The following is a 26369-nucleotide window of genomic DNA, read 5'->3' on the forward strand; positions in this document are numbered from 1 at the left end:
GAACACTACATGTAATGGCTTTTCTTGTGTCTTTTGAGACAGCTTGAACATGATGATAAATTGTCTCATTTGTCTACAAGCAGTAACACATACCATCAAAATAAATCGTAGATGTGAACGATGTGTGTGTGAGAGTGTAACACACGATCAGACAGCAGTCATTATAATACTGTATATTTGCAGTCAGCTCAAACCCAGAGAACAGTGACAGACTGAGAGATCATCAGGAGAAAAAAAATCATGAAACAAAAAAAACAAGAAAACGCTGAATGTTGTTTCTATCTACAAGGAATATCCCTTTAACCCCCCCAAAACCCCCGCCCACCCCACACTGGCCCAACCCCTCCCACCCACCTAACCCCTCCTCATCCCCCCTCCCGTACATTTTTCAGATAGTAAATAACAACGAAACAAACAAATAAAAACACGCGGTGGAATAAAGAAAACTGCAACACAACAGTCTGCACTCGTAATAGGTCAGAAAAACCAGGGGATAAAAAGTTTCTTTGTGTTTGCTTTAGATGAGGAGCGCTTGATTTCTACAACTGAAGAGAATCATGGAAAGTCATGATAGAGTTGGGAAAATCAAGCTCTCTTAGTTTTTAATCACAAACACCAGAAACTGGATGTTTCAGGTCAGGGGAGTCAAACAGGGCTCAAAAGGTGAAAATGTCCAAAGTGAAGGAATAGAATTCAAAGTACCTTTTTAGGATATAATATCGTGTCTAAAAATCACTCCATCATAATAAAAAAAGGTTTTTTTTTTGTTTTGTTTTTTTAAACTTTTGCATCGTTTGAGAAAACTGATTTCACAAGTTAAGGGTGATAGAAAACATGTTATACATTGAAAAGCTGCATCCAACACTTTCAGAGTAATGCCTCCTTACAGACAGAAGAAGAGAAAATAAAGAGGGGAAAAAAGAGATATAGAAGAAGAGGGAACAGGGAAGGAATGAAGCAAAGAAAGTGAGGATGTTTAAGAGAGAGCCAAATGACAACATAAGACAAGCTTTCCCATGCATTTTTTTCAGTCCCTGTACGGAAAACAAAAATGAATGAAACTTGAGAGACAGAAATAGCTTCTCAAGTTGTTTTCCTCCTGTTTTTCTTCAGTTTTTTCCCCCCCCATCGATGTTTTCTTCCACTTCTTTTTTTTTTTTCAGAAAATGCTCTTCTTCGAGGCCCGAGCTCCTCGGAAAGGCTGATTATCGTCCAATCAGAGGAGGGTTACAGTGAGCCAATTTAGTTCACTGATGTTGCGTCAAATCCAGAGATGGGTCACAAAACGTCAATTTTCTTTTAGAGCGTAAAGAAGAACCTTTAGTGTTTTCATTAAACCGTTATTGTCTTTTCTCCACCTTCAGAAACAGTTGTTTGGTCCTGTGGATCAAATATTTCCCATTTAAAAGAACCAGTTATTCGACCCAAGCGTTTCCACCAAGCTGACTCTTGACTTTGTCTGTCCAAATCAAGTCCAGTTCATTTCCTTCATAATCATCCTCTTGTCCCTGCTTTTGCTCGGGAATAATGCGTATTTGTCAGTTTTCGTACCAATCAATGGATGAAAGTCCTGATGCAGGGAGAAAAATGGGAATGAATGGTTTTAAGTTTTTCCAAAAAGATGAAGAAGAAGAAAGAAGTAGACACACCTCCCCCATGTAAGTCCAAAATTGGGGGTTTTGCTTGTCTGTGTGGTCTCACTGTTTATCGGAGCAACATTTAAAAGTTTGCAAAGATAGAATCCCGCCGGGGGAGGTCGTTGCGGTGGGGATCCGGGCTGCCGTAGAAACCGGGCTGGTGGAGTTCTTCTGTGCAGGAGGGGGCGGGAACACGTTAAGGAAGGGGCGGGGTTTGTGAAGTTGGGAGTCTTTTGTGTTCCTAGAACATCATGGGGGTCTTGAGAAACGGCCGGGATTCTGGGGGAAACAAAAAAACAAAGAAATAACGGTAAATAAGCAAAGTAATACATTTCAGTTCTTTTTTATCTTGTCCGTTTTTGAAATTTCAAAACGAGCCGGCTCAGATTTAATTGGCTATTTTCTAACCAACAGTCCAAAACTAAAGATTTTCAATTTGCAAAAGAAGTAAGTGAGTGTCTTTATGACTTCTACAGTAGAACCGTGTTTGTTGTCATGTCGAATTCCACTTCATCTAATTTTTTTTTAAGTGTGGTGTTCCTCAAGGTTCCTTTCTAGGCCCACTATTTTTTTTCAATTTACATAAACCTCAGCAAGATAATTCAGAGCAATGTGTTCTCTCACCACTTACTCTCAACAGTATTTCCAACTGAAATGGGAAAGAACCAATCACAAGATAGCAGACGGGACATAACGTTGGGATTAATTTGATTGGATCGTTAGCTTTGCCAAAAGCTTTTTTAATTGGTCGAAAAATTAGTCACTGCTCCTGTGTGAAGGGTTGAGTCATCAGACATTTGAAATGTTCTACAGGAAGAGAAAATTCAGTTATTTTGATTTAAAAAATACTCAGATGATGCTTGATGAAATAAACATTTAAGACATGGGGACTTTAACGCTGGATGTCAAAACTTTTAAGGGTTCTAAAACGACAAATGGGAAGTCGTAATTTTTGGTAAACCTCAAGTTTTTCCACTAAACAATAACATCAAACCGAAATCTGGGAGACATTTTTGAAGCAGGATTTTATCCTCTCTCTCATTGCATTGCTGTAATGCACTTTTAACAGGTGCTTCTGTTTCTATCATTTTGTGGTCGCAGCTTTCAACCCATTTAAATGCAAATCTATTCTGCAACATGTCCATAAGAACTTCATACTTTGATCATGATTATTACAGCAGAAGAGTTTTAGGCTCAAAGTGTTGCGTCTTGTTCTCCCTTTATGCTGCATCCGTTTATGATACAAATCTCAAATCTCCAATGTTGCCCCATCGTCTCCTTCTCTCCCTCTCTTTTTTTTGCCTCTCTTTCTTTCTCTCTCATTTCACCTCCGTCGTTCTCCTTCCGCTCCCCGTAGTGCTGTTTCTGCACCCACCCACGCCGCCTCACGTGCACACACAACCATGCATGTAACACAAAGACACATACACACACACGCGTGCACCTCTTCCTCTCCCCGCGGTGTCATTGTTTTCTGCCAACGTTGCAAAGTGTTTACATTTCTGCATAACAGCAACCATAAACCTGCCCTCCCTCGTCTTCCTCCTGCCCTCCTCCACTCTTTTTCTCCTCTTCCTCTTCATCTTAACCCCTCGTTTGTCCTCTATTCATCACCTTTGTCTGTTTTTTTTTTTCTAGATATAAAACAGGTTTCAGGTCTGCATGTTGGAGGGGGAAAAACTTTCTTAAATTTTCTCTTTCATCTCTCGCTCGCCCCTCGTTTCCTCCTTCGTATTCCCCTCCTCTCCTCCACTTCATCTCCTGCCCTCCCCTATTTTTATCACTCAGACCCCCCCTCCTCTCCTCCTCTTTCATCCCTCTATTCTACATGCATCCCCTCCTCCTCCTCCTCCTCTGCTCCCTCCTGTCCTCTATCTGTTCCCCTCGTATTATTTTTATCCCGACCCATTCTTCTCTCTGTCCTCTCCTGTCCGCTCCTTTTCTCCTCTAGGCAGCAAAAACTGTCCAAAAACTTCTAAAAAAGTCGCGGCTTTGATTCCCCCTCGGTGCTGTCCCTAAAACTTACATCTGTATCTTCCCTTTTTCCTCTCATTGTAGCTTAAAGTTGTTCACACTGGGACATACTTTAAATATTTTTTTGCTTTGATTGTCAATTTTGGAAACTATTTTTTCCCCTCAAAATCTAAACATGTGTTTTCTGAGGGTTTTGTTTTCATTTATTGTTCAAAAAAGACCCAATCAGAAAAAGGAAAATGATGTCCCAATTTCCCTAAAGCTTTTTAATGAACTTAATATTTACATTTAAGCTGCTTCAATCGGAGGATATTCAACATTTTTGCCATAAAAACAACCTGTTGAGTCGTTTACTGGATTAACAAAGTTTTTGTAGATTAATTTAAATTGATGAAGTATCATATTGTTGAATATTTAAGATCAGATAAAGACAAAAGCTGTATTAATAGAGCTGCCGTTGAAGAAGTATCTTGTTCAACACTATTTTGTAGTCCTTGTGTCTTGTTTTCCGCCATATTTGTAGTCGTAGCATGCCTTTTTTTTGCGCTGACACGAATTATAGTTGTCATCATTTTTATTTAACGCCAAATTTTATTCAGAAAAAGGGCAAAAAAGTGACTTAAAGTTTTCCCTAATTAAAATATTCCAAGATCGTTGTCCAAGAACATCAAAAACTATCGATGAATAACATTCAAAGCAGAAAATATTAAAATGTCTTATCACTTTTTTAGCATCTTGATCCAGAAAAAAAATTATCACATTTCTCAAAAAATATTTATGCTCCAGTTGCATATTTACCGCCATTTTTGTAGTTTAATGATCATTTTGATGGAAGTGAAAGTTATAATTGTTTTCTAATTACCCCTGAGTAGAGATTTTTACTATATTACTCTTGAATTCAGAGTATTTTCCCGTCATAAGATGTAAGCAGTGTGTAATTGTGAGCATTTTAAAAATATTTTTTTCTTTTATTTAAATTCAATGAATGTATTTTGTTTTATATCTCTCTCTCGTTTTCTTCTCTTATTTCGACTTTCTTCTCGGTATTTGACCCGTTTCCCCTCCTCTCTCACCTCTATCTGTCACTATAATATACACCTGCAGCCTTTCCTGTGTGTGTGTGTGTGTGTGTGTGTGTGTGTGTGTGTGTGTGTGTGTGTGTGTGTGTGTGTGTGTGTGTTTCCTGGTTAAAAATGATGCTGACCTGCCTTGTTAAAAGTCGATCAGCTGGGTGGAGAAAATGTCACCAGGTCTCGGAACAAGGTCACATTTTTCAACTCCCTCCTGAGGAATCCACTCCTCCTCATCCCTCTTTCTCCTGTCCTCCTTTTTCCTCCTCCTCCTAATCTCCTCTAACCCCGTCACATCCTCCTTTACTTTCCCCCTTTTTCTCTCCTTTCTTCCTCCACCTTGTCATTCCCTTTTCTCCTGTTCCTTCATCTTGTATTCCTCCTTTCTCCTCTTCTATCTATTTTCTTCGTCTTCTGATTTTCTTGCTCCCCCCCTAACTTTTTCTTGTCTCCTCTTCCTCTCCTTCTCCGTCTTTCCTCCCTTCTTGTGCCTTTTCCTCCTCCTTCCCAGATTTTCCTCTCTGACCCTCCTCAGCTCCTTTCCTTTTTTTCCACTTTCTATCTTTTTCTCATCCACTCTTTTCCATTCTTTCCATTTAGATCATTTTGTTTTCCATCCATTTATTCTTTTCCTCTTTCCTTCACCTCTCCTCACCCCTCTCTTCTTCCTCATTTTCTGATCCACTGTTCCTCTTGCTTCTCCTTTTTTTGTCACCTTTTTTAAAAATAATTTTAGACAACTCTCTCTCTCTCTCTCTCTCGTCTTCTGCTTCTTCAGCTAATTTCCACTTCTCCTCCTCTCTTCCTTGATCCTGCAGATCCTCAACTCCACTTCCCTCTCCACCTTTTCTCCCTCTTCCTGTTCTTCCTTACGCATCCTCCCTTTTTTCTTCTTCTCTCTTTCGTTAGATTTCTTGTCAATGCCTTTTTATCCTCCACGTTTTTTTCATTTTATTCCTTCACCTCATTTCTCCTCCTCCTTCCTTTCTCCTCTCCTCATTTTTTTCTCGCTCTTCCTCCTCTTTTATTCCTCTGCTTCTTTCTATTATTTCTCCTCCTGTCCCACTTCTTCTCCTCCCTCCATCCGCCCCATCCTTCCCTCTCATCCTCCTCCATCTTTTCTATATTTTGTTCGGCCAATTAGTCACCTTAAAAGACCAGAGAAAAAAAACGATCGCACTCCTCTCTCTCTCTCTCTCTCTCTCTCTCTCTCTCTCTCTCTCTCTCTCTCTCTCTCTGTCTCTCTCTCTCTCTCTCTCTCTCTCTCTCTCTCTCTCTCTCTCTCTCTCTCTCTCCCTTGCTCCTCGTTTTCTCCTCCTACTACCTCCCTTCTTTCCCTGCCTCTCTTTCTGATTGTAATGCGATGTCTTTCTTTGTATTCAGCAGTTTTCTCTTCACTCGTTAATTAAGAGTGTGGAAGGTGAGAGAGGCAGGGGAGAGGTGTGTGTGTGTGTGTGTGTGTGTGTGTGTGTGTGTGTGTGTGTGTGTTTATAAACCTCTGTAGGTGCAAAATGCTTTTATGGCAGGAGGGATGAGTGTGTGTTTGTCAATGCGAGTGTGTGTGAGCAAGGCGGCAAAGGGGTCCTACTGGGCCAATCAACATTAATGAAATCAGGTGGGTCTGCGTGTGTGTGTGTGTGTGTGTGTGTGTGTGTGTGTGTGTGTGTGTGTGTGTGTGTGTGTGTGTCGGAGTGCTTGGCTTGCAGAAGAGAGGGGATCTAAAAGAGGTCTAAAGAGGAGAGAGAGCTAATTAGAGTTCCCTGTCTCACCAGAGTGTGGATCAAACACACACACACACACACACACACACACACACACGCACCAAAATGCACAACCACAGGTACAACACACACACACACACACACTCATAAAGAAGAGTGTGTGTTCCCGTAGATATTCATTTATACACACGCAGAGTTTCAAGTGAAGGTTTTCAATGTCAGGGAGGACTGAGCACAGCTGGTGGAGGGAGGACGACACATGCATACTAACACACACACACACACACACACACACACACACACACACTGTACTTGTGAGGACCCTCATTGGCATAATGCTCTCCTCGAGTTCCACGACTCCAACCTGAACCGGAGCGTTAACCCTCAAACATCTGTATGATCTTGAGACGACCTGAGACGTCTTTGTTCCCACTCCCCTCGTGCTTCAAACCCCTTACTCAAAAATGTCCTAACTTTCCCGCCTTACAAGCCGTAAAAAAAAACAGCTTAACAAAAAGATTTCCCTCACACTGACTTGTCAGACCATGTCGGATCCTATCCTATTGTATCATTTCATATCGTGTCGTTGATTCCCACCTCAGGTCACCAATAAGAAACGCTTACTAACTTATCTTCAAAAACAATTCCTTCATTTGAAATCAAAAATTACAAAATTTGCAAAACATACTCAATATTTCTTCCAAATCCTGCACAAAATATATTCTCAGTAAAGTCACAAAAGTTCTCTTTTCCTGAAACATCTTGGGCCTTTCTCAGCTGTAAGCCCCTCCCAGTGCCACGCCCCCCTTTATAGCCAATTGGCAAGACCGCTACCACTACCAACTTGATCCTAATTTAGCACCCAAGGTCAAAATCTGAAATTGACATTTGCACATTTCCAAAATTCCTTTCTGTCCATAAAATGTCCTCCCTTCTTTAAATTTCTCAAATTGCCAAAAATTCCTTTTTTTTAAACAATGTCGTCATTGTTAAACACGTCTACGAGTTCCAAAGCTACTCCTGCTTTTTTTTAAATGTCCGCACTGTCCAAAATAAGCCCTCATGGTCCAAAACAACTGAAAAAATGCCCTACTTTTTTAGTGTCCTCCAACTCCAGGTCTATATTTCAAACTGGTCCTCAGCACACACACAAACAGGCACACACACACACACACACACACACACACACACACACACACACACACACACACACACACACGCTCAATGAAATATTTCCACACACACAAACGCAGTCACATGTGTGTCTGATAAGGTGCACATCAAAGGGAGGCCACAGTGTCTGCTTCATGTCTCCACTAATCTAGCCGGGGCCCCAACACACACATGTGCCCACCATGTGTGTGTGTGTGTGTGTGTGTGTGTGTGTGTGTGTGTGTGTGTGTGTGTGTGTGTAGATAAAAAAAGTGTGAGTGCCTTTGAACACGCTTGTGTGCAGTGTCATATCTGCTATTTTGTGTATCAACATGACTCTGTAATGCATGAGTGTGTATCTGACTGAGCTCCTGTGTGTGTGTGTGTTCCATGTTTGTTTTTTTATTGTTTGTGTGTGTGTGTGTGTGTGTGTGTGTGTGTTCAGGTACCTTGTACAGCACCGTTGTCTTGCTGGTTTCCATTAAGTTCAGGTTTATCCTCGGCTACAGCAGCGTCTGGTATGAAACACAAAGACAGGACAGAGTCTCAGCGGGTCGGCTAATAAAACACAAACAGCACCTTGTAACTGAGCTCAGGGCAACAACAAAAAAAAAAAAAACCCCACTGGATTTACAAAGAACAAAAAGCCACAAAAACAACCATTTGTCCAGAGAATTATATTTTTGGACACTATTTTTAAATTTTGTCCTCTTCAAAGCACTTTAACTGTCGTGTTTAAAAGTATTTGGATATTAGGGGAAAGAACACATTTGGCTGCATTCTCAAAACAAATCCAGTGAGAGCGTTTTTGGAAAAGATTGAGCTCTGGTATTATTAGAGCGGCAAGTAACAATTCTCCTCGTTAAGTAAATGAATCTGCCAATTATATTTTAGACAAATTGATCAGTTGTTTAGCTTATTAAATATCAAAAACACTGTAAAAGAGGAACACAGTTTCCCCCGATCCTTGGGGATGTCTTCAACAGTGTTTTTGTGTTAAAAACAGTCCAAACACAAAGATATCCTTTTTATTACATTTGTAAAGTGGGTTATTCTCACCATTAAAAAGCTGGAACCATTATTTGTTTGGATTTTGCCAAAATAAATGGACCAAAATGTTTAATTGAATATCACAAGAGATGCTGATTATATCATTTATGATCAAGGAATGGATTATAGAACTGCAACAGCTAAAGCTTTACCGATAAATCAATCTGCCGATATTATAGGAAATTTGGTTTTATTGTAGTTTGTCAGGAAGAAAGCGCTCAAGAGTCTTAAGTTTGCCATAATCAGTGTACTTAGTGTTCAATAAAATACAGTTTGGTCAATAAAAATGGCCACCAAACCTATCCAGAATCCTAAGTGTTGAGGGCTTAAATCCAATATTTTCAGTTTACACGATAAGGAAATCTTCAAGTGATGACATCTGAGAAACGTGGAACAACTAAATGTTGGCTCTTTGTAGAGGTAACAGCTGTATATCAGCAATTAAGGTATTATAAGTCAAAAACTGTACTTTGCTGGTCCCTTTCCTGGTGCGCCTTAACGGGACCTTATTTTGCATGTTACCCAATGGCAAGAGAGATTTCTTTTAACCCTGTTGCAACAGTTGCATGAACTGCCCATCTACTTTCTCAATACATTTCGAGAACCAAAAAAACAAAAAAATGTTTTGGAAATAGAGTACTAAATATATTTTGCAAAACTGCACAGTGAACAGCATATCTCGTCTTGCAAAACCAATATGGCCGCCACCTTGGCAGACACAACCAAGGCTTAAAAACTTTTGGGGCCCACATGAAAGGAAGGGACTTCACCTCCCAATGGGATTCGACTGAAGTTACACAGACGGATTAATAGCACTTTTTACTGCTGCTGCTGATTACCCCAAAGTTTATGGAAGAAAGAGTGAAAAAAGAAAACGGCACCAGTCTGTAAGCGTTCAGTTTTAACAGCGCATATAAACAAGTGTTGGGTAAACACAGGTCTAGAAAATGATGCAACAGACGAAAGCTTAAGCCTGAGAAAAACACAGAAGAAGAATCAAATCAAAGATGGATTGTAAAAGATGAAGAAAACCAAATAGAAACATTTAGGCAGAAAGAAGCCTTGAGAAAAATGTTGGAACGATAACACAAGAGGCTAATATAAAAAGAATTCAAGCCAAAACAATAAAAACAAAGAGAAAACAGAAGTCTATTCAATAGTTAACAAACAAGGGGAACATTTGTAGAAAACCAAGCGAGCAGTATAAAAAGTTTTTAAGAAAACAGTTCGAAACAAGACAAAGGGGCAAAAGGGGGCAGAAATGCAGACAAAAAAACAAACCCTGAAATAAAGCAACAAACACTCGGTGGTACCGTTCTTGGTGTTGTTGTTGTTGGCGACGTGCAGCGGCTCCGGAGAGGGGGAGGACGAAGACGAGTGCTTCAGAGCGTCCTCCACTCGCTCCCTTCTCTTCGACTCGAACTCCAGCGCCTCCTGCAGCTTCCTCTTGGCCTTTTTCTCCTTCTTCAGACGCTTCTGGATCGAGGCTGAGAGAGGGAAAACGTAGGGTTGAGGGTTATTTTTTTAAGTCTGATTTGAGTTCCTGGATCTTCCCTTGAATAACTCATCTCTTTCCCAACATGTCCTCAGACCTAAACAACCCAATATGGCGTCTGATATTGACTCCAAAAAGACATATAATGTCTTCTCTTGTTTTTACTTTTGAGTTGACGGGAGGTGGGACGTGAACACTGGTCTTCTGTGTTAAAGTCTTGTAATCGTCACTGAGCAGAACTTCCTCTCTCTTTATACTTTATCATCAAACTCTTTCCTGTGGTCCAGTCCTAATTCCTCTTGCTGATTTGAAATTCAGATTATTATGTCAGCACTTCCCAAATGGAACCCAACAGCCAATAAGAGAGAAGTATAGAATGGAACCAAGCCACTGAGGGTGAAGGAAAACCAAAGTAAACTCCTAATTTGAAGAGTACTGTACTGAAGCAGAATTTAGTGGTACTCCTAAATGATCTTATATCACCTTCTACTCATATTCCACTACATTTCAGAGAGATGTTGTAGTTTTCACTGTGCTGCATTCATTTAAAGGTTATTTTTCTTGTCGTTCCATGTGTAGAAAAATAACTCTCAAACAGCAGCACAGTCCCAAGAGCATAAATTACTACTTGATTGTCCCTGATAATACTTCAAAAGGCACGATGACTCAGTGCTTTTGTGTTTTTCTGACCTCTGCTCTGTAGTTCGGAGGTGAGCTGTCGTTCCAGACTCTCCCTCATCTCTCGTTCTCTGTAGAGCTCCATCTTCAGCTCCCTCTTCTCTGCCTGGATCTGTTTGTCCTGCACCCGAGCGTTCTCCACCGCCACCTTCAACAAGCCCTGAGGGTTAAAACATTTCATTCAATTATCTTTTTTAAATTTTTTTTTATGTAAGACAACTGTATTTACCTGAGTCAGTCCACTCCATTTATAAAGGAAACATCTATCAAAACTAAATGTAATAAAAACAGGAAGTTGTACCTGTATGTTCGTGAGCAGAGTCTCCACAGACGACAGGCCGTCGGCGAATAGGAACGGGGCGGGGAATCCAGGGGGCAGGGTGTGTCCAAGTGAAGACTCTTCTGTGAAGAAAAAGCCAACTGTTTTTGTTAAATAAAAAAGAAGAACAACGTGTCAAACATTAGTCTCCTTTGGATGGCTTTCATTTACTTATTTATGAATTGTTCCTGAATTTTTGTGAGGGTGGGCGTCAATAGAAGACAGGCTTTTAATTATTTTCAAACACAACTGGTTCACAGCATGGATAGGAAAACGTATGAAACTGTAAATCTACACCAGAAAGATCCTTTAACTGTGTACAACGATAGCGCACCAATAAAGAGTCTCTTATTTGATCGTGCAGTTTAAGACGGCATGCAAACCTGCTTCAAGTCCTGAACACCTACGGGCATTATTCTGTCTGTCTTGGACAGATGTTGTTGTTCATCTAATCAACACTAAATGCATCAGGGGCGTCTAATTGAGAGCTGCCTTTATTTGTCCAAACATGCAGCAACACCGGGCTGCTAAAAGGGACTGGGCCTTCAATTGGGATGGGCTTTTATTTGATGTATTATGGTAGATGTTAAAAGTAATTAGTTAAGGAGTTTGACAACACAAAACAGAGAATATTTGTAATACTGTGTATGGAATAATGTGCATTTGAAGTATTTCATACATTTTACCAATAGTTTGACCTTTTCAAACAAAGAAAAAGAGACTTCAAAACCCAGCATGAACAAATGTACAAATTTACAAATGTACATTACTAAGCAGGAGAAAGCAAATTTACATTTTGGAAAACAAATGTACAAGATGTGAAACACTTTCAGGAGCGGTGAGACAAACGAACACACGACAGAACACTTTTGCCAGTCTGACGGCTCACTCAATCACTTCCGGGTCACTTCCAGCATTTGGTCAATTCCCTTTCTGGTATGATTCTGTGGTTTGTAAATTTGTTTGGGGACTGACAAAAGTGTTCTGCCAGTTAAAGTGTTTTCTTTTTGTAATTTTGTTTAATAAAATGTAAAAATATTTACCAAAATGTACATTTGTCTCACACTTCCCAGCCACCGTAGTTTCCAGTCTTAATGCTTAACCATACTAAAATGTTCTGCCTGTACCTTCATATGGATCAAACAGACGTTTAGTGTCGCCTTAAAACCCGTTTTAAAAGGACAGTTTGAGTACGCATGAATATTCTGGAGACGGCATGTTTCTATCAGCGACACGTCTTCTCGCACTCGAAGTTTATGAAATGTTGACGTTTACGAACGAATAAAAGTCAACGGAGCAGCATCAGAGAAATCAATTACACCCAACACACACACACACTTACATGGAGCGGTCGTTAGTATTCAGACAATCATGTGGGGTACTAATTGGCAGGGATTAAAGACATCCTTGATTTGTGCGTCTGTGTGTGCATGTGTGTGCGTGTGTTCATTGTGAGTGCGTCACAGTGTCTGATCAGCCCTTAATGCCTAACACACTGACAACTGGGTTAACTCTGCTGTGAAATTAACGCTGATTAAGATGCACTCTAACACACACACACACACACACACACACCATCTCTATCCCCTATCTGCCTCTTCATCCATACATCCCTCTCTCTCCTCTCTTTCTTATATCTTTCCTTCATCATCTTTTCTTTTCTTTTTCCTTCATCTTCAAATATTCTTCCTCTTAGCTCTCAAACATTCACAATTTTCGTTCCATCTCTTTTTCTAATTTTTGTTTCCAATTTTGTCCTCTTTCTAAATGTCCTCATGACCTGCCTCTGAAGTAACCAACCAATTCAGTTTATGATTTAGTTTATTGTTTGTGGGTTTTGTTACTGGTGACGGTGCACTGTAAATAGTTATAATATGGTGATGGGATGATTCATAATATGTGTAATTAAATTATGGTATACAAGTAATTTTTTTTATATTATATAGATATTATTGTATAATTAATAACAATTAAATTGAGTTAAAAGGAGTAGGATTAAATAAGTTAGAACTTGAACGAATGGAGGACGTTGACTTTTCTTTCTTATGTTGTGTATTTACTTTATTTGTTTTCTACTTATTTTTAATTACAGCTATTTTGAGGTTCAAAAGAAATAAATAAATTCAAATCTACCATTTTTATTTTTTTCTTTCTTTCCCCTTTCTCACCTCTTCTTGTCTCTGTCCTTCTTGTTCTTGTGGGGGGAGGGGAAGGGGGTAAGTATAATTTTTTTTTAGTTAACTAAATTGTATTCTGATCCCCCCACCCCCCCTAAAAATTACACATTTGCCCGGAGCTGCCTCTTTTTCTGCTTCAGCATCCCTTCATTGTTATACCTGACCACCATGATTTCCATTTTGTTTATTTTGTCTCTTTCTACCCATTACTCGTCTTTCTTACTACTTTCACCGTACAAGTTGACAAATCATTTCAAATAATTTACCTCATTTTCCATGATATGGAAAAAGGGAAAAGGTGAAAATTGATAACCTTACAAATATGGCATGGTGGAGTGAGCGAATATGAGATAAAATGTGGAAGGAATAAAAAAAAGGACAGGGAGGACGGGAAGACACAGCATTTAAAGGATTAAAAAAAGGAAGGAACAGGCATTTGATTTTTAAACATAGGACGCCAGAGGAGGGGTCCAGACTTCTAACAGAAAGAAAAGCTTTGTTCAAATATCGCCCAATACGGGGCGTTAAAACTACCAGATATGATAGTTATAAAACACACAACTTGCATATTGTTTGAGCCAAAACATCATAAATGTTCCCTCTAGTCGCACATTTAAAGTTTAATTTTAACATTAACTGGTCAACATGCAACACAATCTGGAGACAATCTGCAGCATGAAGAAGACACAAACACACAAAGCAGACCGAGGATATGACACACAGGAAGGTCATTTTCTATCACAAACACAGGTTTAGTTTATTGTGTAGTTCTGTAGCCGTAATTGCTCCAATATACCTTCCAGATGGAGGGAGGCCACAGAGCACATTTTGTTGTCTGTTATTTTCCCCTGAGACGGGCATTAAACACTTTTTGTGTCTGAGAGACTCCTTAAAGTTTTGTAGTTATAAACAGGAAATAAATACCTGATTTTTTTTCGAATGAACTATTGCTTAAACGGTAACTTTTAATGTTGATTAGAGAATCATAACGTGCCTATGATTGCCTTTTAGTTCTACTATTCAGTGTTTACAGTATATAAACATAAGAGCGGCCTCAAAGAGGACTGTAGCCTCCTCACATGGGGCACGCAACATGACCGCTAGGCTATCCGGCGCCCCCTATTCAGTGTTTTTTTTCCATCTCCCTCCACACTCACAAGCCTGAAAACTAATTATCACATGGCCAGTCGTGAAGCTCGAAATACTACCAACAAGAAAATGAGAGAAATTTCAGTTTGTTAACTGTTTGAAAGAGATTCCTAAGTAATGTTTGACTGATGAAACAAAGCAATGTAGGACCTTTTTATTTTGTATTTCACTGGTCACTTCAAAGGTGACCTAAAGCAAAGCGACTTTTAACATAACACTACATGCAGAGTTAAGGGTGTAGCCTTCAGCTTTTTGATTTTTCCTGATGTCCAATCCTTAGATTGCATCAGATCTATTCGAACCAAAAGTCTTTTAAAAATATGTTTTTTAAGTTTTTTTTTTTTTCTCATAGTACAGAAAGAAATCTGTTTTGGGGGAGGTTGCAATAAAACTGCACATTACAATACAGACAACACAATAAATTAGATTTGTAACAAAACGATAAACACTATACAAGACGATATGATACTCTTAGTTGTCCCCAAAAAGGAAAAACTTCACAGACCTAGACCTATGAACACGACAGCAATGATTTACCAGCACAGTTGTGTTTTAAACGATGCAAATAAGCAAAAACTAACCTGCCTTCAAACTTGCAATTAACACATTTCATATATTTGACTGGACGTCCATCAGTTATCATCCTTAAATGACAGCAGGATTTACAAAAGTCTCAACTTTAAGGATTCATAAATACCAGAGAAGTGTGGACTCAAAATAAATGTGTGTCGCATTAAGGCCTTAACGTACTAGTCTGGATTTAGCTCAAGATCTATGCTCCTTGCAGAGACAGGAACAGATGCCCTTTTTGCCCTTATTGATTTTATAGGAAGCCTCCCCTCTGCCGCTCCTGCTGATGTCTGCAGTGATGCTTTAGAGTACGAATGGAGTGAAAATTAAAAGAAGGAAGGAGAGGTGAAGAGAAAAGAATTAGACGACAACAGAATGTGTTATAAGGATGGAAAATACAGAGAGAGAGAAAAGAGAGTGTGATTGAGGGACGAGAGGCCCCGCATGCTTTTAGTGCGTGACCTCTTGATCCCTTTTAGCCTTGCCTCCTCCACTTAGCCTCCCCTCGCTCAACCCGCCTCCCTCCCTCCCTCCCTCCATCTATCTATCTCCCCCTCCTTCGTTCATCTGATTGATAGCTCGAGAGACAGGTGATCAATAGGAGGGGCAGAACATCCTGACGCTTCTGTTTCTCTGTTTGTGTGTGTCTCTGCAAGTGTGTTTTCAGTCACTGTGTGTTTATGTGTGTGTGTCTGTGTATAAATACAGCAGATGAGGAAAGCCCCCTTAAGTGAGGACGATTTGTCAGTTGTCAAAAGGAAATGGGTGAGGGTTTAGATTAAGGTGCGTAATGGAAGATCCTCATTCGTAGAAATGTACGTGGCAGAACAGACAGAGGTGTGCATTTAGAAGAATACCTTTCTGTATGTTTGCGTGTGTAAGTGTGTGTGGTCCAACCTTTGTCCTTTGTTATTTTCTTGATGGGCGCAGCAGGGTTGGGCAGCGCAACATCTGCATCTGCTGACACCAATCCTGTCGAAAGAGAAAGCACAGTGAGCTTATCTGTGTTTGGAAAAAAAAGGAAATCCTATATATCCTAAAGTTCTCAAATATCTTTTGTGTTTTATCCAAACAACTTTTTAAATTACTTCAAAAGAAGAATTTTAAAAAAGATGATTTTTAAAGATTTTTAATAACAAACTTTGCAGATTATTCAATCAAAATAATTCAACAAGTATTTATATCATTAATTTATCATTGAATGTGTACAGTAGTTTTTATGGATATGTGCATGTACCTAGTCTTTCGGGCGAGCTGGAGGCTGAGCTGCTGGGCTGCGACTGCAGAGGAGTGTTAGTCTCGTCCACAGATGGAGAGAGAGAAGGACTGTCACACACCCTCTCCTGTAAAGAGGGAATAAACAAACAAATGTATCAATATATATTCCTGCAAGATCTGAACCAGAGGAATTAACTAAACCATGTTATTTCAAATGTCTCTATCATGTTACGCTAGAGGAGGTTTGAACTAGCTAATCTGATTGGCTGCAGTATATTCTTTGTTTGTGCACATTGAAAACAACAAATCGAAATAAAAATGGACTTTTCAAGCAAAGGCTTTCAATATTTGGAAAAACACCTTGAATTGCTCTTTAAAAAAACTTTTCAAGGAAAATACACAACGTTTAATATTTGAGGAGTTCCTCAGGGAACCTACTACGGTCCTCTGTGGTTGTTGTTTTTTCAGGTGTATGAAATGTGTGTTTTACCTTGATGACAGGTGCGCGATGTACATGAGTGTGTATCTGCTGGGCTGCAGCGGCCATGTTGGCGATGGTGTTGAGATGGTTCATCTGCGACATTGCCATGGCTACAGAGGCAGGAGGCAGTCCCATGGGCAGCAGAGGGTGGGGCATCATCATGAAGGGCAGGTCCAACCCTGAGTAAGACAGGTAAGAGTGGATGAGGGAAAAAAGCAGCTGTGAACTTTTGAAGTAAAATGTTAAATAAAAGAAGACATGTAAAAGGAGAGACTAAAAAGATTAATATAGCATTCAGTTCATAATTATTATTTTTTGGGGGGAGGGGCATCCTCTTGTCTATTGTAGTTCTTATATTGACTAATAATGACTAACTTATACAACCCAAATTCAGAAGGTATTCTTTTAAATATGAAGATGATTTGCTGATGTAAAGGTTGTTAACATCAGGCTATGCACTTTTAAAAGTTGAGTGTATTTTAGTTGCTTTTTTCAACCTTCGTTTTTGGTCATTCCAAAACTATTGGCACATTTTTTTGTGGTTACTTATGATACAATCAAAAACTATAAAGTATAAAATCATCCATACAAGTGGGGCGTCCAAATACAGCAAAATTAAACAAAAAACTTTAATATAAACAAAGCAAAGGGTTTGGTAGGGTAGGTTCCTCTATGACATTATCAGAGTTTTACAAAACAGGAATTCTAAAGAGAAAATAAAGAGATTCTAAAGGCAGATAAAAAGGTCAAAGTTTAATACAAAACAAAAAACAACAAACAATAAATTCCCCTGGGCTAGTCTGAGTGCTTGAACTTCTTATTTCATTGGGTTTTGAATCATTTCTTAGGTTTCCTTTCACTCTTTAGTGTGTGTGTCTAATTTCACTTTCTCTGTCTTTGTCGCTCCTCTCTTTCCTTTGAATTGAATTTAATGAATAACCAAAGCTGACTTAAACAAATCAGTCTTACTGTTGGTCCTGTGCAATGAATATCTTTCAGATTGTCTATAACATTTCAGTCGTTGTACTGATTCATTGCTTTTTAGTGCATTTCTTGAGATTTTCTGAAAAGAGGTATTGAAGGCGAGTGGATTTTTCGAGTTGAAAAGAAATAAAATTGATCTTAAAACCAGAGCCAAAACTTTGATTATACAAATTCCACGATTCAAGCAGCATAAAGTGTTTCTTCCTTTCTCTCTCTCTGTCTTTTTGGATTAAGTGTACCATTTAAACATTTGCCTTTTTTAATAAACAGGGAAATGTTTTGTGAGAATCAAAGGGCAGGAAAAGGGGGAGAGTGGGCTGCTCTCCGTCTGTGAACTTGAGTTGAACTTAACCTTGAGGAAAAAGAGAGGGAGAGGTGTCATCGGCGTGTCAAATGTCTCGCTAATAAAAGTTGACAAAGCAGAGGAGGAGGGAGAGAAAGAAAGGAAAAGGAGAAAATATGGAGGTCAGGGGGGTTAAAGGGTGATGAGGCGAAAGAAAAAGGGGGTTAATGACTATTTCTGATTCTTTACATCTTCCTTCTCTTGTTTCCCTTTACATTCTTTATGTTTTTCTTTTGATTTTGTCTCCATTTTTTTACCCTCCTTGTCCCTTTATGTAAATGTTTTAGTCTTTTATCTCAATTTTCAGCATGCCTTCTTTTTCTTGTTTTTCTTTTCCTCGCTTTATCATTCCTTTTTCTTCATTTTGTCATTTCTTTCCCTCTTTTCTGTCCCCCTAACGCCACCTCTCACTGCATATTTGGGGAGGATCCATTAGCTTTAATCCATTCTCTAACCCTGAGCCACCTAAAAGCATAACCTTGGCTTTAACCTCTGATCTCAGACCTCCCCCGACCCTAAAATAGCCCCCGCTTTCAAAGACAAACTCCCAAAAAACAACGATTCTCCAGAGGATTGTTGCCTCAGCTGTCCTAAACACACACACACACACACACACACACACACACACACACACACACACACACACACACACACACACACACACACACACACACACACAAACACACACACACACACACACACACACACACACACACACACACACACACACACACACACACACACACAAACCAAAAAAAATGCAGCGGCTGCTTTCATTCCAATGAAACAATAACACTGATTGCTGTTGTCGTGACGACTGAAGTGATAGAATAATCAATGTGAGTGTTTGTCGCCTCCCGCTGCCCGGTCTTTGTGTGTCGCTGTGTGTTTGTGTGTTAACACATTACTTCTGCAATAAGAAAAAGAGCTAGAATGAGTGTGTTTCGGTTTGTTTGCGTGTCTCTCCATATGTATGACTGTGTGTGTGTGTGTGTGTGTGTGTGTGTGTGTGGTGTTGATAAATTGAGTCATTTAGTAGAGTGTGTGCTGATTAATCCCGGCAGAGTGTTAATACAGGAGATGGGAACAGATTAAATGGCGTACATTAACAAATATTGCCACCCCTTTAAACACACACACACACCCTTCAAGTGTGTGTGTGTTGCTGTGTGTAATCGCTCAAGCCTGCAAGTCCGCTCTTGGCAATTTCTCTAAAACAAAATGAAAAACCACAATTAAAGTAATACTTTGGTAAAAGACCTTTAAAGTACTTGTTTTATTCTTTTTTTGTTTTCTTTTTAAAGGACCTGAACCATCGGTCCCCACTTGGTTTCTGTAGCCTCGTAGTCCCACGTTTGTATCATAAGACAGGATGTGTGTGTGACACCACTTCAGTCTACACCTCTATGAAATATCTTTAAAATGAAATTAAAAACCGTAATTAATGAACCTTTAAATTTAATGTTTCAATCTTGTTTTTAAAGGACCTGAACCATCGGTCCTCACTTGGTTGATGTAGCCACACTGTCCTCTGTTTGTATGATAAGACAGAATGTTTGTGTAACACGTCTTATTTCATGCGACTTCAGGAGCTGGGGGATCAAACCCTGGACTCTCCGGTTGAGCCACAGCCTGCTCAAACTAATGTGCACACTTACTGTTAGCCAATAGCTGTTGTTGCTGCTGGAGTTGCTGTTGATTGACAGCTCCCATGCTCTGCCCCCTCCCTCCTCCTCCACCTCCTCCTGCTGCACCTCCTCCCCCAGCTCCTCCTCCTACTGGTGGCCCTCCTCCTCCTGGTCCTCCGCCGTGGACTCCAGTAGGGGGGCTGGTCAGACGCTCCTTATCCCAAGAACACTCACTCCCTCCTGCGTGGAGACGAGCACACAGAGGCTTACAATTTGACTTTTTTATGTCATAATATAGAGTTCATATGGATTATGTAGGTGTCCCGCTGTACGCTAAGCCCCGCCCCCCTGTAGTGACCGTCGCCTGTCTCGTGCTCTGCATCCTTGCAGTTTTTAAACAATATAAATCAAGAATTTAAAGAATTGGGGCGCAGGTGGCACAAAAAGCCCAAAAATAAATCTTGTAAAAAAACTGTCAATAGAATGTTTTTAATTATATTGCAAGAAAAACACATTTCTTTATGTCTCTAAATAAAAAGTTTGCTCTGCAGCTCATAACACAAATACAATTATGTAATAAATCTATTAAACTGCTGCTTTTAATAACAGTTAATTGATTAAATGTCATCTTTGCTGAACACATTATCTTTTTAGGAAATTAAAGATTATTATGGACATTAATATTATCCATAATCAGAATATTAATTTATCCAGTTTGTAATCTTTACGATAAAGAAAGTGACATTTGTTAAAAGAGTGAAACAATTACTTCCTGTCCTCTCTCTCTCTCTCTCTCTCTCTGTGTAATGCTGCCTCTCTCGCCCTCCACGTCTCTCCCTCTGCTCCCCTACTCCCTTTCTCATCCATCTTCATCTCCCTCCATTAGTTTGAATTAGCAACCGTCTCTCTCTATTATTGCCTACTGAATTCCCTGCGCTGTGTGTGTGTGTGTGTGTGTGTGTGTGTGTGTGTGTGTATGTGTGTGTGTGTGTATGTCTGTCTGTGTGTGTGTACATGACAGCTGGGCCTCATCCCCTCTGCCATTTACACCAGGGAAGAAGAAGTATAAACAGATGGGCAGATGTTCTCTCTCTCTCGCTCTCTCTCTCTTTTCCACGGCCTTGTCCTCTCCTTCTCTGCCTCTGTCTTCTCTCTTCTTTGTCACTTTCTTTCCTCTCTTTCTTTTTCATCTCCCCTCTCTGGAATCATCCACTTCATACGTGGGAGGCTAACGAGTTGGACATGTTAAAAAAGTAAACTCACATTTATTTCATCTGTGTCTCGGGATTAAAGCAACAGAGTTTTTCCCGGTAGACACCACTCCCTCGCTAGCGAGAATAAAAATGGCCGACCTGCGCAAAAGTTTTGCTCTAGGCTGGGGGCGGAGATACCACTGTGACATCACAAGGAGAGCACATTTGAAACAGAGCGTTTTTCTCTGTGTTGTAAGACTTATGCAGACCACAATCAAAGGACTGGATGGGTTTATTTCACATGTTGTGGGTCAGTAGACTCTCAGGTTACCCAGATATATGTTCAAAAACACTTTACATAATATGTCCCCTTTAAATCAGGATTACACTGCTGGATAGTTGTATGTGTTCCTGTTGGGGTTTTATCGATGAAAACTGTTAAGATCTTTTTTTACTTTCTGTCTGCAATATGAGTTTTTTCCCAGTTGGGTCCTTGGGGGTCCCAGCTTGATGCAAGTAGGGGGGCTCCAAAGAAAAAAAGGGTCGGAAAGACTCCTCTGAAGCGTTTCTTTATTCTTTATTTTACTATAAAATTGTAACATTATTTGCTAAATGAACATCCTGCTGTAAAGAAACATCCATTGAGAATATTGTAACTGAGGGAATAACGTATGGAATCGCCCTCTGCTGGACATTAGAAAGAACACAGGCTTAAGGGCCCATCTTCTTGGATTCACTTAAAGTTTTCAAGCAGGAATTTTAAAATTTTAAACTTTTTTAAACAATTTAGAAGTTTTGGTCGCCTGTCGCATTGTGGTTAGTGCGCCTGTCTCGGATTCTCTCCCTCATTTCTGACTCTGTCGACTGTCCTGTCTCTACAATAAAGGCACAAAAAATAAATCTTAAAACAAAAGACAAACAGATTTGAATGTGACTACTCGAGTGATCGACTTTCACCCATCAGACACCAGAACATCTTTTCTTTTTTCCCCCCGTTCCCTCTCGCCCTAAATATCAATTTCTCCCCCTCATGATCTTATTTTTCCCTTTCTTTATTCTGCCTCTTTATTTTCTGTTTCATTCGTACACTCGTTTCTTCGGCTCCATTGTTCACCAGAGTTTCCCAGGCCGGTGTGAGTGTCTCTTACAAAGAAAACAAGGTCGCACAAAGAAAGGGAAGGCTCTCCACGCACTCGCACAACAAAACCAAAAAAAAAAAACCACTCTGAATGAAATAAAAGAAGAGCAGGAGGGGGATAAATAAAAAACGACAGGGCGAGAGAGAGAGAGAGAGAATAAAAACAAGAAGAGTAACTCTATCAGCGCATTAGTCGGGTCAGCTGAAGAAAAGGGAGAAATGGAAGAAAGGAGAATAGAGAAACAGGTTCCGCTCGCTCTCTTGTTCTTTTTCTCTTTGCTTTTTGTTTTCTGTCTTTTTAATAATTCAGAGACGCAAACACAGCGGAGATGGAGTGGGCCTGTGAATGTGTGAGTTTGTGTTAACAGTCTTTGTTTTTTATTCACGTCAGCCTCAACTTAAGTGATGTTTTCTGACAAATTATTTCATATCGAACCATCCGGAAATAAAAGAGAAAAGGAGTGGAAATTTAAGATTTTGGAGTGCTGTCCCGAGAGACTTTTGAGCATATTGACGATTAAAAATGTGTTAAAAAGTGTTTGTTTTTTTTAACTAAAATTGAAACTGCAAACATGCAAACCATCTACTTCTTTATTTTTACTTTTATTATACCGTCATGATCTGTATCCTCAGCTGTAGTCGAAGTAGTGAGATATTGTCTTTTTGGGGACAAATTCATCACTACAAACAGATATAACATGTACGACATCACTACCAGAACTTTGCTTTAAAGACATATTGCTCTGGTTTAAACGCACAGATTGTAAATAAACAAGAGGGCTCTCAATCAAAACAGCAACAGACGATGACGTTGACGCTGTCGGGCAATCATGGGAGTGATCCTCTCTGCTACGCCACCCACCCCTCCCCTGATTTTTTGCCTGTAATATCCTAAAATAAGACATTTATTTGGACTTGTCAGGGAGACATGAGATACACTTGATTAGACATTAGATGCAGATTTGATTTTTGAAATCTGTGTATTGGAAATAATTAAATTATCTGTTTCATAATTGAAATATGAACATGTCGTCATAAAACCTGAATTTTCTTCTCATAAAGTAACGGCACGGGGAAATACTTTTTTTAATCGACTTGTTTTTACTGTTTCACTAATAAATGTCTTGACCGCTGGCGTAAGATTCTACTTGTGATCATTTTGCCTACATTGTTGTTCTTGGAAAATCATTTTTAATTTTTAATTGTGATTGTTACAACATTGTGAGCACAGAATTGTCAAACACGTTCAAACAGAGAAACTGATAAGCCTCTGATTTTATTTCCAGAGAGCACAACAAAGAACAAACATCATAAAAGTGCCGTTTTCATGTTTTTGTGGATTTCCTTTGGGACACTCATTTACAGTAAAGTACAGTTCAGTGAATGTTACCGAGAAAAAAAAAGAACGCATCTGTAGCAAGGATGACGTCTTTGTAGAGTGAAGACGATACGGTGTATTACTGAAACTTGATCAATCACAACACACACACACACACACACACACACACGTCCATGTGATCGAGGTGTCTGCCTTGTGTCAAAACGTCTGAGTGTAAACGAGACGAGCGGTGACCTCAGAGTTTCAACAAAGAGATACTTTCTCTCTTTTCTTTGCACCTCTTCTTTCCTCCCCTGCAGCGATTCTGACACGTTAGAAAGTTTTATGATGTAAAGTGAGGTGATGTAAGAGAAGAAAACATTAAAGGAGCAGTATGTAACTCTGACCCCTAGTGTTTAAAATGGATACTGCAGGCTTAGCTCAAAACATCAGAGAGAGCTGCTAGAGTCAAGAGTTTAAAAACAGAAATATTGACGACAAAATAAACTGATTTAATACATGTTTTAATCGTACTTTAAAGAGACATAACGCAGGAATTTGGTCTTGTGCGCTTTGGCGCCACCCGAAGGCCTCTGAGTGCAACTGCACGTCGTAAACACAGGCAGTGTAACGCCTCCCTCTCATAGTCAGCGTGCAGTTATTGACAAACTGAGGGCAAAGATGTTTGGGAAAAAGGCATTGTTTAGTGTAGTGTGTGTGTTAATGTGTGTGTGTTAATGTGTGTGTGTTAATGTGTGTGTGTGTGTGTGTGTGTGTGTGTGTGTGTGTGTGTGTTACCTGTGTTGGAGTGTAAATCATCGTTGTCCGACTCGTTGCCGTTCTGGAGACTCATCATCATCTTCATCTTCTGCAGCTTCTGCAGCTCAGCCATGGCTGCTGCTGTCAGACCTGTGACACACACACACACACACACACACACACACACACACACACACACAGATGTTACACCTTGATCATCAAAAAAGACATTTGGGGATTTTTATTCAGTCAGGTCAAAGTTTAAAACGACCTCAGCTGACTAATTTGTGTTCAGGTTGTAAAACACAATATAAAAAGGGCGGATGTGAATGGTCATAGGTTTAACGCCACCTCAGATGTTCCCCTGTGCCCCCCCCCCCCCATGCATTACCCATGATGCTTTGCAGTGAGCCACGGTGACACACATACTGACGTCGTCAAGTTTTCTTTTCAGTCGGAGCGTTTTGTTGAAGTGTTTCAGGGTGTGAGAGCCGTTTCAGACGCCTCGGGGCGGATGTATTTCCACTGATACACACAAGCAGAAAAACAAAACACACACACACACACACACACACACACACACACACACACACACACACACACATTAAGAACATGCCCCCCACTATCACACACACACACACACACACACACTCTTTTGTATGGACTAAGATCTCTGGCTCTGTGCGCTGACCTGGAACTGACTTCTATACACAACAACCAGCAGAGTGAGAGCGATGACCCTGCGTGTGTGTGTGTGTGTGTGTGTGTGTGTGTGTGTGTGTGTGTGTGTGTGTGTGTGTGTGTGTGTGTATTGTGTACATGCACTATTATGTTTGTAATGTATGTGAGCTTTTGCATCATGCTGAGTGTGTGTGAACAGTTTGCTTTCATCTGAAAATGTGTGTGTATGAGAGAACACACGCATGCCTATCTGTGCATACTTGTGTGTGTGTGTGTGTGTGTGTGTGTGTAGGTCAGTTGGTTTTGCCCCAGTCACGGTTGACGGCCTTGGAGGAATGTCCATTACACACACAGTACAGTTGTCTGCGAGCTATAAAGAAAACAAGATACGAGGGGAGGGGAGGGTGGAAAAAAAAGAGGAGGGGGGAGGGGCGGGAGGGAGGAGTTGTTGCGTTGTTTGAAATTTAATTTAAAGCCGGATGGAGGGATGATGGATGGATGAGTGAGAAAGAGGGAGGTGTGGAAAGGAGAAAGAGAGTGTTGTGTGCAGGTTAGAGTAGACGGGGAGCTCCTTAATTAACTCCAGAGGAAAAAACTTTCTGTTAAGAGTTCAAAACAAATCTCTATTGGAGCATCGTCTCTCTGAGATTTGAGCTTTTCCTGAATGTTGTACAGGAAAGGTCGTCAAAATGTTTGATTCTTTGGATCTTAATTGCACATTTTGAGTAAACGTAGCCGATGTATTTGTGTAGACAGTGTGAAGGAGTTAGCTTGCACTTTTTGGTAATGTACAATTAAATAAAATGACCTAATATCTGTTGCCTAGGATTTCTTTTTGTTGTCGTCGAGGTTTCAAAACAGGTATCAGGTATCTGCTCCTGCAGCCTGGAATCTCCTGCAGGATGATTTGTGTCTCGGGGAGCTGCTGTCTGTAAATCTTAGATCGAAGGTGTTGGAGGAAGATGTGTCAGGTCGTAGGTGTTTTGACTGATTACTTTTCTGCTCTGTGACTCAGGATGTGTTGATCTGTGTTTGTCGTCTGTAAATCTGAAGATTCTTAATCTCAATGAGGTTTCTCCTGGCTACTGCTTTTCAAAATAAAATAAATCATGTTTGGATTTAACTAGAATCTTATCAAAGTTTGACAATCTGGTATCGTGACAACCAAGTATTTTTTTTTAATACCTTATTAATCTTCAACCAATCCAGTTGCCTTTGGATCAAGCTTTGAAATTTACCCCGACCTGGATGACTGAGAACCTACACAGACATCAACAGCATCAACAACAAAAACTATTAATATAACAAAAAACTATTCAGTAGAGCTTATTGTCCACAACCTCACGATTCAATATCGATATCGATCAATATGCTTCATCATCGATTTAATAAACATAACAGTGCTGTAATGGCATGCTCAAAAACTATATGTAAAGTGCACAATTGTGTCTGAGCTGAATACACAGCACCCCCAGTGGAGAGGGGTGTCATTACAACGGGAAAGAAATCGATCTCAGGATTTCCCTGAATTGGGAAAATAATAATTGGAATGCATTGATGACTCGATATTTATAACCAGCCCGACTCTTTCCTCACTGAGGAATCATTTTAAACTGTAAACTTACAAAACATCC

The 26369-nt window shown here is 39.9% G+C and overlaps 1 protein-coding gene across 3 annotated transcripts in view; it reads right to left on the reverse strand.

Annotated features, from left to right (window-relative positions):
- Positions 1-365: 365 nt before the first annotated feature.
- The window catches only part of LOC110003943 (dachshund homolog 2), a 78493-nt gene continuing 52489 nt past the window's right edge, over positions 366-26369 (reverse strand). Inside the window, exons 3-12 of one of the 3 annotated variants that reach the window (XM_065950193.1) lie at positions 24094-24204; positions 19677-19886; positions 16701-16870; positions 16230-16335; positions 15890-15964; positions 11079-11179; positions 10790-10937; positions 9918-10091; positions 8004-8069; positions 366-1916 (exon numbers count right to left, since the gene is read on the reverse strand). In XM_065950193.1, coding sequence (XP_065806265.1) covers positions 1879-1916; positions 8004-8069; positions 9918-10091; positions 10790-10937; positions 11079-11179; positions 15890-15964; positions 16230-16335; positions 16701-16870; positions 19677-19886; positions 24094-24204 — 1199 coding nt within the window. In that variant the 3' untranslated portion in view covers positions 366-1878. Of the gene's footprint in view, positions 1917-8003; positions 8070-9917; positions 10092-10789; positions 10938-11078; positions 11198-15889; positions 15965-16229; positions 16336-16700; positions 16871-19676; positions 19887-24093; positions 24205-26369 lie in introns of all 3 variants that reach the window. The other 2 variants (XM_065950192.1, XM_065950194.1) reach the window with 2 other exon arrangements.

This window comes from Labrus bergylta, chromosome 22, assembly GCF_963930695.1.
Source record: "Labrus bergylta chromosome 22, fLabBer1.1, whole genome shotgun sequence".
In the NCBI taxonomy this organism is placed as follows: Eukaryota; Metazoa; Chordata; class Actinopteri; order Labriformes; family Labridae; genus Labrus; species Labrus bergylta.